The 20,744-nt window shown below is 34.3% G+C and overlaps 1 protein-coding gene across 1 annotated transcript in view; it reads left to right on the top strand.

Moving 5' to 3' along the window:
- LOC129282047 (pituitary homeobox x-like) overlaps positions 1-20,418 on the top strand; it is a 39,225-nt gene extending 18,807 nt beyond the window's left edge. Inside the window, exon 3 of the mRNA XM_064112811.1 lies at positions 16,670-20,418. Coding sequence (XP_063968881.1) covers positions 16,670-17,212 — 543 coding nt within the window. The 3' untranslated portion in view covers positions 17,213-20,418. The remainder of the gene's footprint in view (positions 1-16,669) is intronic.
- The last annotated feature ends 326 nt before the right edge of the window (positions 20,419-20,744 follow it).

The following is a 20,744-nucleotide window of genomic DNA, read 5'->3' as shown; positions in this document are numbered from 1 at the left end:
AGAAATATTGGAAGAAAAATCGATATGGTGCAAGAGAAGCGAAAACCTTGGATGAAAAAGTGCATTGTCGTTTATACTTGAACTCACTGAGAGTTTCTTACACAAACATGGTTGATGGTTTAGAGAGCTTAAGATTGACCGTGACGCGGCCATGACCCCGTGACAGTCAACCAAGGGGTCTGATTGTAGAGCGAGACACATGAGAGAGATTGGTCTATGATATATTCCTGTCAAAATAATATTAATTCATTCCTTCTTTTTTATTTCTGTCTGTCTACAGGTCTATCTGTCCGTCTGTCTGTCGCTGTCTCCACCTATCCAACTCGCTCTTCTCTTAATTCCTCTCCATCTCCCATGCTTGCGCTATCTTTCTCTCTCTCTCTCTCTTTATATATTTTTTTTCACTCTCCATGCATCTTCTCCCTTCCCCTTTCCTCAATTCAGTCTGTGTCTATTTCTTATAAAAAAGTTTTTCCTCCTCCTCTTTCCCGTTCTCTTTTTTTTCTCTCTAAATAATACTTTCTATATTATTTATCTATTCTTATGATAACATATAGGAAGCCCATGGACCTGCATTGCCTGTATTTTATTTATTTGTTTATTTATGTATTTATTTATTTATGTATCTATTTGTTTATTTATTTATTCATTTATTTAATCATTTATTTATTCATTTATTCATTTATTTATTCATGCTTTATTTATTACTAATGATGGAATGAGGTAGAGGGTAGTCCGGTTCAGTTGTAAGAACTGCTTTGTAACGGAGCCCTCCATCTTCATTCTGAAGTCTAGCCTACTCCTTTCGTTAAATCCTTTAATTATGGCACTTTTATTCAAACATTCAATTCTCTATTGCTGATTATTTATGATGGTTTAATAGTTTTTGTAATGAAAACCATCACATCACCACAATCTATATAGATTGCATATCCGTTCTTATACTCAATTTCTTTCTGGCAGTATAATAATTAGCGAATTCATATCGGCTTTTATAATTCTTCGAATGTTTGACGGCAACGAATTCAATGCCTCTATGGACACGGATGCTGTATACAAATTGGGCTCAATAACATTAGCATTATTACCTTAGAAGTAATATCATTTTTCACAACACAAACATTACATAAGTCCTTCTGCTCCTCTTCCTGTTCTTCTCCCTCAAATCCTGATTCCATTTTTTTTCTTGGTCCTACTTTCTTATTGAAGTTCTTAAAGTTTATCATCACCGTCATTATCTTCTTCTCCTCCTCCTCCTCTTTCTTCTTCCTCTGCTTCTGCTTCTCATTTTCCATCTTCTTCTTCTTCTTCTTCTTCTCCTCCTCCTTCCTCCTCCTCTTCTTCTTCTTCTTCTTCTTTCTCTTCTTCTTCTCTTACTTCTTCTGCTTCTTCAGCTTCTTCTCCTTGTCTTCTTCTCCTTCGTCTTCTTGTTCTTCTTCTGCTTCTTTTGTATTCATCCTCTCCTTCTTTTTCTTTTTTTCACAGTATGAAAAAGGAAGCGCATCAATATTACATTCCCTAATAATTCCAGAAATATCCCAAGCGCTCTACGAAAACCACACGCTGTACTTCGTGGTCTTTGATAATGCAGAGTCTGGTCCGCAGCCGCACGGGATTCCGCCCCTCAGATACCCGTTGTTATATTCCATTAGTTGGGGAGGGACGAATCCACCTTAATCTACTTGGAATCCCAGAAACGGACATCTCAAATTTAACTTTCATCCGACCTCTGAACTTATCATCATCTCTCATATTTCATACCCTTAATTTCATTTAGTAATTTTCTTTCTCGTCTGCTGTATTTATTATTATCCTCTTGAAGTTTGTTAATTATGGTCCCTTCATGCCCATGGTAAACAAATTGCGAGAAAGTGTCCAGTTTTCCATTTCAGTGATATTTTCACAACTAAATAAATCTTCATTTTAATGGTATGTAATTGTGAGATTGATTAATAAAATTGGATTATAATTGAATACAAGTTTGAAATGGACGATATAAATTAAGCGATAAAGACAAGAAAACCCGGAGTATGATAATAAAACAGCGAATAAAGGCAACTTCTTTTTACGCTCATCAATCATTGTCCATGCTCAGAGCTGAACTTGTTAGCGAACAGGGATCAACCTCCTCCCCCGAAAGTCCCGGCGGAGTTGTTTCCTTAACCTTGACTTCTCTCGTCTCACAAGCCCACGGCTGTGTAACGTTTGAAATCCATATAACATGCTATTCTAGTGGGCTATTAATGAGGCCGGATGCTAAGGTAACTGTACTTTATACGGATAAATATTTAGCCTCTTTTTCCTTCCTTTTTGAAATATGATTCTTGATGTGACAATCAATCGTCATGGAAATGTAGGTTATTCACAGATTGATAGGTTGAATGTGTACGTGAGAAAAGCTTGTTGTTGTTAGGAAAATTGGCAGGAAAATACAAGATTATAAACTGATATGAATATTCCTCTCATGATGCAATATAGTCTATACACATAAAGTTATTTATAAATGATCAAAATGTTCTTACGTTGGAATAATAGGTTATAGTGCCCACCATGTTCCATGATGTTATTTTTTCTTTTAAAACAATGTATGATTATATGCATTCCCTTGTCAAAACTCTCCTCTGCCGAAAAACGTTTTGCTGTAGCAGCTGCCAAGACTTGGAATGCTATATCCCTCTTTCAATAAGAAATGCTTCCAGTCTTCTTGACTTCATATCTACCATAGAAGATACCTTTTTCCTCAATAATTGATTTCCCTTTTTATCTTAAATATTGTGGTAATTATTGCAAATGTTAAATTATTATTCATACATTGTGCGCGCGATGGTACTTTTTGTTTTTAGCGCCTCTAAATATCCATTATTATTATTATTATTATATAATGAGAATCTGACTCCAGTAACACTGGTTATGAGTCAAATTAAAAAAAAGTATTCTATTCACAAGCACGAGAAATCCGGATCGCATCTGCCTCACGTCCCTACGAACATACGTATTCTACTTTTATGAATCTATTTGCACAAAACCTGAAATGATCCTACGCTATTTAAAATGTTTTGATTGAGACTAAAAAGGAGGTAAAACCAAATAACTCTCTGTCACGAAGTTTGAATATACATCAACAACAATAATTCGATACAGTAAATTGTTACTTGCATCGTCCATTGGCTTTAGTCATGTTATGTATCAGTATTATAATATTCTTCCAAATTAGCGAAAATGGAAATGATAAGAATGTTAACAAAACAACGATATCCAAAACAGCGTAGAAACTGGCAGCGCTGATCGCACTCATTGATCTAAGGCGTACATGCACGTATCTCCGCATAGTGGCTCACTCGTGTTTTGTTACGTAAGAGCGAGTGTATCTCCCTTACATGCATGAGTGAGCTATGCTGCGCGCTTAAGCGTTAATGAAAGCCGGTATGTTCATATCTAACTACGTAGAATTCATTAAGGTCGATCGCCTTTCTCAGCTTTGAAATGGGCTGTAATATTGTGATTCTTTGCACAATTTTACAACAAACCCAGAATCTTTTCTAGTAATCTCTGCTACTTTTTAAGATTATTATTCGTGCACTGCTATGGGCACATTCAAGTGTAATTGGAAGGAAAGGTTGAGTAAGATTTTTGGTTAATCGTCAATGGGATAGTTATCCCATCATCTTGCAAACTTGGGTTTTGCTTTGTTCGGGATATTACTATAAACTTGGAAAACCCCAATTGATTCCTTCATTTTGAGACCTGTATGATCTTCTGCGAAAAAATATGAAAAATTATCTTAATAGTAATGAAATAGAATAAAACGGAAAGTAGGAGAACTAAATATGAGATGAATGTATTTTATAAACTTAAGATATAAACGATTGTATTATTTTTATGTTTTATTGAAGAAAGCACGCAGAATGATATTAATGTTTGAATAATAGATAAATGACCGATTCTATTGTAGTTGATGTTTGGCATATTGACTGATTATATATCATATTTCATAACAAGAAAATAAGCACTGAAACAGTTACACATAACCCTGAATTGCTTTTAATATGCTTTCAGAGCAAGTAGGCCCATGGAAAGGTATTACAAAATAATTTCGATTCCCTGTTCACCCTTTTTCAATTAGTGTTCATCGTCACCCTCCACACACCAGACCAGTCTCACTCAGCCCCTCCCCATGACACCCTATATCATCAGAACTAGACCAGTCTCCCTCAGCCCCTCCCCGACACCCCCTCTATCATCAGAACCACACCTGTGTACCCCTGCACTGTCTTTGTATTACACCCCTCGGGGACAAAACACCACATGCTTTCCTATCATGTGGGACTAGAGTATATGATGACATGGGCTTTCTACTGAAGTCTACCGACCGTTTCTCTTTCATGTGTGCCGATATGAGCAAGGAATTATCACCAATGAGACCTCTGTGTTGATTTTTCCCCTCAGCCCCGCTCATTTGATTTCGAGTACCGTGCAGTTTTTTTTTCTTCTGTTGTGTGAAATGAATTGTCAAAATTCAGCCTGTATTATTATCAAGTATGTTTTATGTCGTTTACTTCATCAAAAAGATATCCATTTAATAGGATTCTTTTATTGATAAAATTGTATATGATTTCAATCTAATTCATATAACCTTTTTATTTTAGTTTTTATTTTTGTAATGAAAAAAATATTTAAATATTTCGTCTTTCCATTTTAAAAAAATGATAAAAATGGTGGTGGGGGGGGGGGGGTGAAATACATGCATATGTTAATAACATATCCAGGTTAGACTTAAGCAAAACTCATCATGAGATCATACTTTTGATAGTACATTCTCTGTCAATTGTTAGTTTCGTTTCCGATTTAAAGAGATAAAATAAACAACATGAACGAGGATAGCGGTGACCTATAGCCTACTGCCCTTCTTTCGTCGAGGGTCCTATACACACTTTATTTCCTAGGTATGATTATGATTATGCACCCTCGCAATGCTCTGGAATAGTTGATAATTATCATGAATTACGATTTTTTTTTTCCCGGTAGTTAGTTAGAATATAAAAGTATCTGTTTGTTATTATCATCATATTGTTAGATGTTTTATATTTTGGATCTATTTTATTGAGCCTTTCAGGGCTTTGTTTGAACAAGATACAGAGAGACAATTTTTCAAAAATACTATTTCTTGTTTCCATGCTATCCTGCATTGTTATAATATCTATCCCTTTAATCTTCTGGACTGTCGTTGTGTTTGCTATAATTGTTTTTGTAATAATATTTTCATGTTTGTTTGTCTGTTAGGTTTTATCCTTTTACTTGTGCATACTTTACACTCCAAAAAATATTTGGTAAAATGCTCCACATTGGGCATTTCTTGTGGGCATTTTTATTTATCCAATGTGATGAAAATTTTGCCCATTCTAAAGTAATTGCTGATATTTTGTTAACCTTACTGGACAATATGATTCCCGTATTGGGTAAAATACTGCCCCAAATCAATTGGACACATTATTACCCTCGTGCTGGTTAAAATTTTACCCAATATTTTTTTTACAGTGTACTTGTTCTCACGAAAAATATGTTGAATAGTCACTCTGGTTCAATCGCGTGTTCGATATGCTCTTAACCATGTAAACGACACTGTGTCCCTATATCTGAACGTGTACTTAAGACACCATTGTAAGCCTACTAGAAGTAAATAGAAATGAATTGAAAAGTTAAATTCTTTGATTTTTTACCTTGTGTTTCATTCTATGTGCACAAGAAAACAAATATTTTGATTTTGTTCTCATGTTCTTTTCATTTTCTCTTTTTTTACCTTTCCCTACTTTCGTTGTTCACATGGAGACAAGTATCTTTTTTTTTAATTTCTCTTCAGTTTTGTTCAAAACTTTCCCTGACTTAGTACCAAGTGCCAGCATTTATCAATATGTGTCACGTCAAACAAGATGTTAATATCCATCTTCTTTTGTTCCACCTCTCTCTCTCTCTCTCTTTCCCCATCCCGCGATCCACGTCAACAACCCATGTTCAAGGCCCGTCGTCTGTCAAAATATTTTAGGACACGTGATACGATTTCGCGGTCGCTTATTGGTCGAAGTCTTAATCCGCTGTTAACCCGGGTAGAACTTGGCCTGCTGGATCTAATCCCAGCTGTAATGTGTTTTCCATGTGTTAACCTATTACGGATTAACGGGTCAATATGACGTATGAGAAATGATTCTAAAACTTGCACGCATGTAGAACCTTAAAGGTCAATTCCATCCAAGAAAAATGTTGATTTGAATCAATAAAGAAAAATCAAAGAAGAATTACACTGAGAAATATAAAATAAGAAAGTTATGACATTTTAAAATTTCTCTTAATTTTCACATAGCAGTTACATGCACAACTTAGTGAGAGAACCGATGATGTCCTTCGCTCATTATTTCTTTTGTTTTTATTGTTTTAATCATACAATATTACAATTTTTACAGATTTGACAATAAGGTCCAATTTGACAGAACCATGAAATGTTACACTCTTTAAAAAAATCAGTCAAATTGACTAGACCAGTAGTCAACTGGGTGCAACTGATTGTTTAGTCACATTTATGACATTAGATTCTAGTCAGAAATATATAAATTCTAGTAAAATACGACTAGAATAAAAGTTGCACCCAGCTGACCCTATTAACTAGTAATTTTTGACTGATTTGTTTTTAGAGTGTAAAACAACGGTGATTCCACATGTTCAGTGAGGAAGAATACTTTGTTTCACAGAGAATGAGGAGAAAATTATAATATTTCATATATCATATAAAAAAATAAAAAATAGTGAGTGGATGATGTCATCAGTCCCCTCGTTTGCATACCAACAAGGATTTGCATATAACTGTTTTATTGTGAAATTAACAAAAACTTTAAAATGTAATAACTTCTTTATTTTACATTCGATTTTGATGAAATTTGTAATGTTATGCTTGTTGGATTTTCTTCTTTTTATTCAAATCAACTTTTTGCCGGGGTGGACTTGTCCTTTTAGCTATGGCAGCCTGGCGTTGACACGAAAGTACTTAATATTGAAGATTGACAGAGTTGCTTTAATTGTCTTCCATTTTTTTAAATAATAAATACAATCAATTATCATTATCTTAACTCAGTTAACATGGATATCATGGCTATTAAATTCTGGCATGAGAAAAAAAAATTACGAACGAAAAATATACAAGTAAGACGAACTTAAAGGTCAAGTCACCCCGACAACAATATTGATTTCCAATAAATAGCGAAAATCGAAGAAACATTTCACTCAAGATTGTTTTTTTTATCCATGTCGCGCCCTTCTTTTGTAATCACGGTGAAAACAAATAAAGAAACAGCTAGCTATCCTCTTTGAAATTGCAGAGAGAAAGACAAGAATAGCAAGGAATGGATGATATACATGCATATAAGATTTACCAAAATTGTTGAGCACATTTACATGGTTAATAGCTAGGACATAAGGGGTGCAATTTGTATTCTCTTTCTAACTAGGCTAGAAGGGGAAATTCGTAACACCGATCGCGTTAGATAGCACGCTCCGCAAATTGGCCGCGTAACCACCCTTCCGTTCCCATTACACCTCGAGCTATTTTTTAGCATTCAACCATAGCATGGCACCACTTCGTCAGAACGAAACAATTTAAGATTTGTAAGGAGGGTGTAGAGCTTTTGGAGGAGGGGTTAGGGCGCTCCTCTTTCGAGCCCTTCGCAGAGCTGAACATGTGGCTTCGTTTTGGTTCTGTCAGTTTTATCGGGCTGAAAATATCACGCACAAATCGATCGGTTTTGGTTGAATATGAAAATATGTTGTCATATAGGCCTAATACAAAGAAAAAAGGCGTTATGAAAATTGCGACTGTTTTTTACAAATCAGAAGATATAACCAGATAGCATGAATAGTTAATTTTATTTTCATTCCATCGGTACAACGAACTGCAGAAGAAGTTAGATCATTATTATTAATCCGCTGTGGGTATACTGAAAATTATTTTGTCATTAGCAATGCTTTTCTCCTAATTATAAGGCATGTAGAAAATAGCAAAAAGGAATTCAGCAGTGTTTATATACACTCTAAAAAATATTGGGTAAAAATGCTCCATGAGGGTAATTATGTATCCAACCAACATTGGGCATTTTATTTGGGCATTTTTATTTATCCAGTGTGATGGAAATTTTGCTCATTTTAAAATAATTGCTGCTTATTTTTTAACCTTATCGGACAATATGCTTCCCGCATTGGGTAAAATACTGCCCAAAATTGGTTGGATACATAATTACCCTCGTGCTGGTAAAAATTTTGCCCAATATTTTTAACAGTGAAGTGAAAAAAGAAGGAATAAGCGAAGGATGGGCCTCTTTTTTTTGCAAGCATGCATCACCCCCCTTTCAAAACCATCCCGCGACACCTGAATTCAATTTGATCACTTAAAAATTATATATTCTTTAAATGTGTGAGATTGAAATTAATTTAAGGTGATTGTCATTAGGGACAAATCTTAAATTACGTTAAGAAATTTTGATCATTAATATTTTCTTATCAATCTATAAGAAGATTGTTGAAGATCCTTGAGGTTTTTCTCACATGAAAATCGTACCGTTTAAACATGCCTGTTTGAAGCATTACATTTTTTCTTATGGCAAATGCCTATATATATATATATATATATATATAGTTTATTATGCTTATTAGTTCCCTAATAATATATTTTGAAGAAGGAAATACGGATAGTATCTACATGTATAATGAAAAGGAAATGGGCCTTCGTTTATATGTATGCACGGAGTAATCAACTCAATATTTTTTGTATGCTGAACAAAATTTAGGAACTATATTAGACAAGAGAAATATATGTAGACAGATCTGACCATGGCGAAGAGCATTATACGAGATAAAAAAAATGAAATGAAAGGCAGACAAGTTCTGGAGGCAAGCACTCCAGTTCATTTTTAGATCTCAATTGCGAAAGTAAGCCTAAAGCAAGAAATATGCCCCAGTGAACGTGAAATTGGTTTCAAATGTTTAGAGCGAGATCAAGAGTGAATATTGGCGTGGACGCGCAGGAGAGAGACAAATCCTATCGACACAGCACCCGGGGAAATTATAAGTCTCCATCGATGAGTCAAGAAACGAAGGGGCTGGAATCTTACAAACTATTTTGACAAGAATTGGGAGAGAATTGTCACAGTTGACCAGGAATTTGATCCGACATGTAGGAATAAAACTTGCAAATAGCTGATAAAATTATGGAACATCGTATCATATGACAAGGCTTGTCCGTTTTGTTTCCCTGCGTAGAAAGTTGATTTGTCACGGTGGAATAAAATTGAAGAACGAAAGTGAAAAACGAAAAGAAAACAAGCAGAAAATAGTTGAAGTAGAGCCTTATATTAGGAATTATGGAATTGTAAATTTAATAACTAGATAAGTATTAGATATAAAGTAAGAACAAGAATTCTTGAAATTTTATTGAACATATAGCTAACTTAATTGATTTCTAATATATTCAACAAATGACATTTTGTTCTTGAATCTCAAATATATATTATTTTATACAAAGCAATTCATTTCAAGAGATTTTATAGTTGTCCTTTTTTAAATTACCGATTACTATACTTATAAAACTAATTATTTTCATTATTTATCGTGAATTCTCTTATACATTGCCGACTACGTCAGGGGATTTGAAAAGATATTCGAAATTTACTTAGCATATAACACTTTACAAATCATTTTTGTTATTCCCTCTTTGATCTAAATGTTCGTATTTGTGATAACATTCTTCCTTGTTGCATTTCATAACAAATGAATATTTATTTTTCTTTTCAATTAGACTGGGATATTTCACAGTACAAATGAATTCCATTTTCATAATTCGCGGTGATGTGACCATGGCTATTTTTTTATCGTCTCATTCAAAACGAATATTATTTCATCCTTAATAAATGGCAAACTTTGCTAGTTAATGGGGGATACCTTTCATTTCATATTTCGCCCCCCCCCCCCTCTCTCTCTCTTTCATAGACGTACACCTTAAACTGTTAAGTTTTCCAATGGATATTCTTTATAATGTTGTCTTTCGAATTACTACATGCTTTAGATGAAAAAAAGTAAAAAACAAAAACAAGGAGATAAAACGAAATGTCTTTTTCTAGAACAAACCTTTAAAAACATTCTTTTGGAAATAATGAAGGATGATAGATAATGACTGATAAATTGCTCCGAGATCCAGAAACCCTTCTTTTAAAATAATGACATTATCATTCTGAATGACTGCCCTTACACTCTTGAATGGGCTAGAGGGATTTGACCCTAGTCGACTTCTAATAGTTTTCAGACATGGAAACATAGCTTGGAGCACTAAAAGGCTGATAAAAAATGAAAAGGACAGAAACAATGTTGGCAAAACAGCCCTAACTGTTTGAATGTTAAAGCATTCTTTTTATTCCAGGTGAAACGATGCAGAACGGGTGTTAATGAAAACCGTGCAGGGTTTTCTGGGATACGCTTCCGTTTTCTGCGCATGCTCAATACCGCCCAAGGCATCATGTTGACAGATTAACGCGACATTTTCTCTATTTTCCACCTTTTCTCTTTACATTTCTTTCTTCTTTATTAAAGAAGGTTTAACACTTTCTGCCCTTTCTGTAGGGGATAACGGATATTAAAGATGTCGTGACGAGTGCAAATTCTATATCATAAAAGATCTAGACTTGATTTTGTTATCTTGTGAGTCATATAACAGTGATAGTCCTAATCATGGTAATAGTTTATCTTGAGTCCGGTTATATCATGCACATTCTTCTCCATTCTAAATCTATATAATTTTAAGAAGGAAGAAGATTCTACTATTTACAAAAAAATATGAACCTTTCTGAACTTTTCTTTGTAAAACGTTTTCCAGAAACAATGATTTATTTGCTAGTGTTAAATGTTTTCTTTTCACGGAAATAGTTGAATATTGAACATCAATCTTTATCAATCTAAATGTCTACTCATACATTTAAAAAAATGAGAGAATTGCAATTAAATTAAGCGCATGAATAATCGAATGTTTCTTTTAAATAGATTGTTAATGTACTGCAATATGAGACTAAAATAGTGATTATAAACTCACAAATAAATAAATAAAAAAAAATCAGCCCGTACCTATTTAGTAAAACATGTACAAAATTAGAAAATGACAATCTAATTGTGATTTTATATAATATGTTCGGCCCAGCCCCCACCCCCCCCCCTCCCACACACACATCCATATTTGACTCAGCTCCCCACTTTCAAAATCGTTTTACAAACACTGATTACAATGACGTCATACCATTTCGGAAGCAGTTATATAAATAGTAAACGTTCTAAGTTTTTTTTTTAACTTAGTATTTGCTATTATGATTGTTACTTCTGGGGCAAGTTTCATAAAGGACTGGCAACTGTTGTAAGTTTGTCATTATGGCAACTACCATGGTAACAGGGCTCAGCAGCCAATCACAATGAAGGTTTCCATGGTAGTTGCCATAATGGCAAAGTTAAAACAGTTGCAAGTCCTTTATGAAACGGGTCCCTGGTGTCGATAAAGAAACTGAAGTTATGCGAAGAAGGTGAATAAGAAATCGACTGTCACCATCTTCTTTCCACTCTGTCATCACTTCTAAATCTCACCTTTCCTGTCGCAAACTTCCTCTTCATTTTTCTCTTTCTCTCTCAGCCCAAGGTCTCCGGTAAAACAGGAACAAAATATCTATTTTTCTCACGATCTGAAACAATAGAGTGTCGTCAATTTATTTCTGATGAGAGTTATGATGACCGTGAGCCGAGGTCAACGCGGTCGGTCACTTTACAAGTTGAATTCAATATTTGGTTTTCTTAAAAGTTCATATATTTATGTATATCAATTATTTTTTTTGTGGGGGGAAGAGAGTACATTTTTCAAGGTAATTCATGAAAACTCCTGCTGTATATTGTTTATGCTTCTGAAATCATTTTTTAATAACGTAAGCATACTTCACATGGGTATGACATAGATATGTAAAAAAAAAGTTATATAATTTGACCAAATTTTCTCCTAAGTTGTGTTTTGCCCTCAACGATAAAATTACTTCATTTCATTATTTCTTACAAAGAGATAATGTTTTAAGTACTTTTGGACATGTTGGAATACAGTGCTGAGTTTTTATTAAATATCATTATGATTCCTACCTTATATATATATTTTTTTTATAGGAAACGAACGAAATTTAAGAATAAAGTCATGAAATTATCGCATGACATAATATTAAACTAAATTATTTCATGTAAAAGTAGATACAGATTACCAAACTGATTTTGTTAGCTGTGAAATTTATGCAAAGTTGCACTCTAACTCTCCAAGAAAATAAATGGTTCATCTTTGCACCTTCAAAAGCTGCAACCAATACACCGGGACACATTGAAAGGTTTATCCTTGGACTTTTAAACAGAATCCATATAACATTTCATTCAAAAATGAGCCAAGTTCGACTTTTCTAAAAGCTTCTTCACGTATCGCTATTATTATATATTATGGTATCACTATTTTTTATCTAAATTTTGAATAACCTTGATTAAATCTGAATTGATGCTATTAAGACATTTCGGTTTTTTTAGTTCATAATCCCTTTTAAGAGAAGAATGGATTACACAACATATAAGTCATAATATAATCATGATCATGTTGTTATCGATGTTTCGTCATACATGTCATAATAGCGAGTATACGTGAATGTGATTCATGAATGTAATGCTAATTCGAAGAGTACACATGATTGTAAAAACACAACATCAGCATTCGCGTTGACATATCTACCTCCACATATCTTTTCTGGGCTCTTCCTATCTTTGGCACATCTATTTTTGGAAAAAAGACGGTCTATTTCAACAAGAAATGTGCTAGTTCACTTGTATTATCTACTGCTTCCGTTTGCAAGCTTCCATAGCTTTAGAACGAGCCCGAACTTCCCGGGCTAAGGTTAAAGAACGCAGGATCTTGGGTATTATTAAGGGAGACAGATTGCAGAGAAGGAGGGCGGGAGAGGGCGGCGTAATTTAATTGTTTATCAGGATGGCCTACCACATAAGTTTAAGACGAAAGATGGCTTATTATGAAGTATCGTTCAAGGTCATGAACTAAATTAAAAATTGACAATCCTTATAATAAGATATGTCATGAAATATGTTCCATCAAATAAAATGGGGAAAAGTTGCGTATTCAATATTATATAAAATTGTTTTGTTTACCAGGCAAACTATAAATCCAATATGAAATAAAAGCTATTTGAAATAAATACTACTTGACTTCACATCATAATGGCCAAATAATACATATTCCCATAAATAATCTCTAAATTTTATAATCAAATGTATTCCTTTAAAATAGATAGTTAAAGTGTAAAGGAAAGAGAACACGTTCTTTAGAGTTAATAGGACATTGGCATCAAGCAACGTGGAAAAACTGGAACAGAAAACAACAGTTAATGAAGTTAATCAGCGGTCAGCGCTAACATAGATTAAACAATAAAACTTTCCTTCTTTGGCTCAAGAATTGAGGAATATCTTCATGACTTCATAATTCATTGGCTATTGCTCAAGCCAGGGAAAACGGTTATTGGAAATATGACCAACACACTACAATACCCACGCGGGGAGATTCGGGCCGCGGACAGAACCAATTACTCGTCTAAATCCCCTCGCTCTAATAGCATAACGTGATTGCATAGCCACGGCGCCTGTGGGATTCGTGGTCTATCTGGGAAGTCATATCATATTTCATAAATTTAGCGGATATTTTTTTTAGTTGGTAATTGACTTCCAGCGAGAAAATAATATACATATATATCATTTATGGACTGTGAATGATCTTTAGGGTATATGACATACAGTGAAGATTCCTTTATTACTTTATGACATCTTGCATAATATTCAAAACAACAGAGAGATGGAGTGGTTTTATTTAAAAAAAAGATTATTTCACACCTGAAAGGTGAAAAGATTGGATATTGATATTTGGATTACTTTTTAAAATATATTTTCATCAAAAGAAATATGCCCACTTGCCTAAACTGGAGGAAAAAAGTACAATTTTATCTTGTTTTCAAGTCTTGTTACACCAGTCATCTACATGTAACATGCATGACTCCACCATGTTTATCAAAATAATAATTAAAGCTCAATAGTCGCCGTGGTGCAATCAACGAGATAGCGTGTTGAAATAGCAATTATGGTTGCTCGTACTTGTGTGTAAAAATGTCCCCTTTGCAACAAATTAGAAAGTTATCTCAATGATAAGGCCACGATTTGCAAATCGTTAGTCAAATCTATTTCTGTATATTCAAGGAGGAGAATATATTTAATCTGAAAAAGGTAACATATTATGTTGCTATAATGGCAAATTGACCTGAAAATAGTTTGACAATTATCATACACCCTAAATTTATGTAATTATCAACCAAAACAACGAACTAACAAATTATTTATTAACAGACAGGGATAATCTCCAATCTTTTTACAAGCAGTCTTGTTTCAACAAATTTCTGATTGGTTCATAATGTCGACCAAGCTAATGTTCTCTTTTCTTGGAATGTATATGTGTTAATATGACTTGCGAATCGTTGCAATAAAACATGACAATTACGATTTTGTTTCACTCCTAATTAACTCAAAGAAGGGGCATGAAATGGTGGGGGGTCATCTATCTACTCCCTTGTCATTTTCTTCTTCTATAACTAGATAAGTGCATCATGTTCGTGGTCACCCCCCCCCCCCTCCATCTAATGAAGTCTTTCTAATTGGGTTGTCAAGATTAGAACACTCCATTTTGTTTCCCTAATCCTCTTGATTGATCGTTCCATGTCCTTCTCATATTCCATTTTCAAATTCCCCCTCCCATTCCCTATCATTGTCGGAATATTTGATGTATACTCTCTATCTTGAGAGAAAGAAAAATTAGGCTAACGGGAAAACGGACATAAATGAACTTTAACAAAATCATTCCAAACGCACGCGTCGATGGTCATATTTTTTTCTTCACGCACGCAATCATGTGAAAATATGTATTTTGATTTTTATTTCCTTCCATTGAGGAAAGGTTTAAAAACACAATTTAGATGTAAATAACATCCTGTGTGAAAATAGGAAACCTTTCATGCCTAGATATAAGTATCACCATCCTTTATTTCCCTTCAATTTGCACATTGATATGTTCATTAGTTGGATTTTATTTTTACTTCTGTTATGAAACTCATCATGTTCACAATGTGTGTTTTTCTCCGTTCATTACTTTTTTTCTGAAGCTATATATTTCTTAACACTAATCAAACTGCTTGGCCAAAACTTTTTTTAAAGAGTAAAGAGACATTTTTTTGTTAAGACAGTACTTTTTGATGATAATGTCAAAATTATTTGCATTTGCATCGCTCAAAAGGTAACTTATTATTATTCTGACAATGAAACGAAGATGAGCTCGAACAAAAAGACAAATTAGCGTTTAAACATCGAGGTTTCTTTTGACGTGTTCATCACAAACATTCCCGTGGATATCAGGACGAAGAGATGACAAAAATCTTGAAGTGTAAAATATTGTATTTATCCTTGGATAACGATAACATTGGCGCTCTCAAGGATGAAGCACGTGCAATGTCATATCAGAGAAGGGGCATTATGGTTCCCGTTGGAATAAGTTGACGGGTAAATTTGTTCTTTGGCAGTCTTAATACGTATTCAGATCATATCTTCAAGCGTGAGTGATTAACGGAAATAATGAAGCAGTGAAAATAATAAATACATGACAGATTGACATTTTTATATAATATAATGAGTTAAGATTATATCATCAAAGCGATAGACATGTGATGTGTAGAAAGTGGGTCGAACTTAGAATACTATTGCATTTAATATCACCTGGATAAACCGATCTAAGTAACGGATGTTATGAGAAAATGAATGTAATTTAAATGAACATGGGGGTATACTAGTTTATCAACCACCTCTGTAGAAAGCTTGTAGACGAATTATGCAAGACATAATTAAAGTGATCGTTATAATCGTCTTGATAAATCTGGGGAAGCGTGTCAGGAAATGACTTGTGGACGTTAATCCGACAATCCTCCGCAGATCTGAGAGTTACCATGGAAACAATCAGACACCTGTGATTATCAGCAAATCGAAATCAAAGAAAGCTGTCGGATATGACAAGTTCCAATCGACAATAAATTATTTCTTAATCGATCTCTGGATCCAAGATGCATTATTTTTTTAAAAAACCTAAATTGTATTCTAAATGGAATATTATATTGAAATAATTATATTGAAAAAAAAAATCTCCCCGATATAGAAGGGATAGTACACGGCAAAAACTCCGGTGTTGATTTAACACCAGCCCGGAATCTATATATGTCCACACCAGAGAAGTATTGAAACAACACCAGTTTTGAATCAAACCGATGGATGTTGTTTTAATACTAACTGGTGTTGTATAAACACCTATCTGGTGTTAGACCAAAACGAAACTGGTGTTGCTTAACACTTCTCTGGTGTGGACATAGATTCCGGGCTGGTGTTAAATCAACACCATAGTTTTTGCAGTGTACCTGTTGACAGATTATCAAACGTATTAGCTATCGATTTATGATTTTTCTTTCACTATTTGTGTCTTTTAATACAGATTTGGTTCAAGAATCGGCGAGCAAAATGGAGGAAAAGAGAGCGTAATCAAATGAATGAACTGAAGAACGGTCTAGGTGCTGGTTTCAACGGCCTCATGCAGCCTTTCGATGATGGCCTCTACTCAGGCTATTCCTACAACAACTGGGCAGCAGCGAAAACTGCCAATCCGCTCGGATCAAAGAGCTTCGCGTGGTCGTTGAACACGGTTAATCCCTTGTCGATGACAAGCCAGCCGATGTGTTTCAACCCACCGACGACTATTAGCTCTACTTTCTCAGCGGCCACACCCGTCAATGGCGTCGGTCAGCAATTGAACTCTTTAAACAACGCAGCAGCCGCTGCTGGTGCACCCGGATACCCGTATGCCTCAGCGCCGGGTGCACCGGCTTACGTGTACAGAGAGCCTTGCTCAAACAGCATAGCATCACTACGACTGAAGGCAAAGCAACACTGCGAAAATATGACCGGAGTCAGTTATCCGGTTCCTCAGAGTTCATCTCTCTCGGCATGCCAATATTCCGGTTTGAACGGAACGATGTAGACTAGAATCGTATTATCCCAACTAATTATCTAACATTTTACCAATCGTCTCACACTAAACAATTGATTCCCGTCTATGAACCGGAAGAACAAACCTGCATTCTGTAATGCAAACCAAGGTCATCATTCTGTTGTCATGGCAACTAGGATATAGTTCAACAGTCGTCTAGAGTTGATCCTTGCAAACGAGTCTTACTGCTGTCAGAATAATCATCGACAATACAAGATTCGTGAGAATGGATTTCCGATATACCACAACAGAGAAGAAATATCATGGAATTAGACATTTAATTTGCTCTACTGTCTGAATATCAATATTTGAAAATATAATATCTCTTTAAAATATACATGAAATACTTTAGATTCCCCTTCTCACTTCCCGGGAATAACGAAGTTTATTGACGATAATTCTGATATGTATGAAATAAACATTGAATTAATTTTAAGCGCCTTTAGTGGAATATGAATTGTAGATCATCATAATTGGCAATTTTATGTATCATTTTTTTTCAATTTGACTCTTCAATGGATAAGAATTTGGTTTGCTTCCTCCTAAGAGCGTTTAATTAATATTCTAATCATTTTTATGACACCATGCATGGCAGCTTCTTATAAAGTTTTCAATATAAAGACATGGGTGGCACCATGGAATTGTAAGTTATGATGAGACGACCTGAAGCTCTTGTCGTGCTCTGTCTTAATATTGCATAACATGGATCATCCCACATGCTTATTTCGTCAACTTTTTACTTTCCCATTTTTGTCACTACTTGAAAATCAAAGGAGGGCGGTTGCCCCCTTGAAGTGCCGCCCCTGTGTGGAAAGGTTTTGTAAAAGTTTCCTCTAACATTTCTTTTTAAATAATATGACTGTATATCTCAAATAATCTCGATATTTAAGTATACTTAAATATCAAATAAAAATGTCAAACTATTCCTTCATCTGTTTTCTCGCGTGGAGAGAGTTTACGGGTCGCCATTTCGATGGACTGCTCGCGAAGGTAATGGTGATTTTGATCACGTTGAATTTAGATGAATAAACAGTATCATTGTAAAAGAATGATACTTGAATACTATCGTTCTCATTGTAATTTCAACTATTATCTAAACACACTGTTGTGATGCAAATATTTTGTTATACTTGTATTTATTTAACGCGGAATGTCTATTATAGGATATAACGTGAATGATGTGTGAAAAGGGATAATTATCATTCTAGTCATGTTTCAATAACTGCCATTTAAAACTCCGGTTTGCAATATTTTTTTTTTTCAAGTTAAACGTTAGTGCTTTTTTAGATCATTTTTAAGGAAAAAATGAGAACACCTCGATTCGATTTGGCAAACACTGTTTGATATCTTTTTGGTTTCGAACCGTGAACAAGTGAAAAACGTCACAACAAGTGCAAGGGGTCGAACGTTAGCTGACAAACATTAACAACACATCATTTTCGTTTCAACCAATTTTATGTCTGTACACTATTCATCTGTTTATCATGTTCATTTTGAGTTGATTTCGTTATTCATATATTTTTAGGGATTTGACAAATTCCGACAGGTCAGCATTTTTTTAAAATCATGCATTAAAATATCAATTTAGACATGTCGGACATTTTTTTTCAACATATTCACTCTTATTTCTGAATGGTCAAATATGTGTTCGAATGCCTCAAGCTGGAAGTAAACCCTTTTCGAGTCAAACTGACTCGTTTCCAAGTTACTCTGACTCAGAATGTGTATTTTTCAGCTGATGCCACACCATTCCGAGTCAAAACAATTTGGAACTCTAGTCACTTTAACTTGGAATAGAGCTGACTCGTGGTTGACACCCAATTTCGAGTCAAATTTGACTCCGCAGAACTAAAAGTGTAAATTGATAACTGCAGAGAGTATGCATTGAAACAAAACGATAATAATAATGTAGTGTCTTTTTTGTCAGAAGAGTAATTATACTATATGTTTAAAACAGTTAGTGGTTTCGGGAGGAAAACACACTCGTTTTGGAGACAGTCCACTATTTTTTTACATCGTTAATGAATAGCTAACAATATCTTATTAGAATAAGAGAAAGTGACAATAATATTGAGATAAAATCCCATGTTTACAACGTGGATATAAGATGAGATGACGAAAGACGTAAAGGAACTATTCTTGTCGTCTCATCAACATTTTAGACATTCTGTTCCAGTTTGATTTATTGTTCTTATTCTCTTTACGTTTCTATGGTAACGCTTTTTTCACTTCGTGATATTCGATGTTTAATTTGGTGCCTTTATAATAAGGGTTTTTACATGGTCACCTATCTGTTCAGTATCTGACATTTTACACGTTTCCTAGTTGTAGTTGTTCTTTTATATTAAGTCAGGGTGAAATGTACATACTAAGCACCACACGCCACGTCTGATTTCTAACTGAATAATTATTTCATCAGTATTCCGGAGTTTGACATTACCTTAACAGCTAAATAATTGAACAAACTTTTTTTACCAATAAAAATAAACAAATTCAACAATCGACTTGGTGGCAGGGGGATTTTTAAATTTTGATAGGAAATTTACAACAACTTCATCCCGAAATAAAATTTTTGAATCAACCAGACGTGTTTCACACTGTAGAGTTCAGTGGTCTTTCATACTACTGTTAATGAAATCGCATGTGACGTCACAAACTATTAAATTATGAGGTGCCAAGTAAAATGCTAATAGTTTTATGCAATATTAAAGCAATTAAGCTTTGACAGTGTTTTATATACAGTATAACGCCAACAAGTTGTATTTTTCCTTTTCATTTTAATAATTATGATTTTCGATATTGACGCAGTCGTTGTTTATACAAGCACATGTTTCAACTTAAACTGAGAGAAAGTAGTGCTTGAAGAACTTATTTGGCTTGCCATAAATAATTTGGTTATAAAGTCATTTGTAACTTCATGAACAGATTTCTGAAACACCCACGGGCCGAATTATTGCACAATGCACTGAACTTAAAGCGTTAAAGTGAAAAAGTTTCACGATAGATAGTCCATAGCTGTATATACGATGTTTTGCATGTAAGAAATGGTTTTAAACATTGCTTTTAGAGTATTATATACAGGTACAACACATTTCATCGTTGTTACGGATGATATGTTTGCTTAAATACTGTATATACGTGTATAAATTCATGAAAATGTGAACGTCGAAATAATATCAGTTGAAATACGATAACTATTTGGTCATTGTTTTTTCGTCTCATTTTGTTTTTGTTGGGTTTTCTCTGTCAGCCATGCCATTCATTTATTCAAAACTTTGAAATCTTATTTCATTTCAAGGTTCATGTTACATACTATGTCCATGTGAATAATCCAAAGTAATTATCTTAATAACTTTGATTCTTTGCTTTAAGTGCTTAAAGTACAAAGTAAGATGGGGAGATGAAAAGGAATAAAAACGAAGAATAAAGAGAGAGAGAGTGTGAGAGTAAGAGGGAAAAAGAAGAGAGAGAGGGCAAGAAAGTTGGGGAGAAATAGATAGAGGGAGGAAGAGAGAGAGAGAGA

Source organism: Lytechinus pictus, chromosome 18, assembly GCF_037042905.1.
Source record: "Lytechinus pictus isolate F3 Inbred chromosome 18, Lp3.0, whole genome shotgun sequence".
Classification (NCBI taxonomy): domain Eukaryota; kingdom Metazoa; phylum Echinodermata; class Echinoidea; order Temnopleuroida; family Toxopneustidae; genus Lytechinus; species Lytechinus pictus.
The sequence above is the reverse complement of the archived record's forward strand: the minus strand, read 5'-3'. Positions and strand labels throughout refer to the sequence as shown.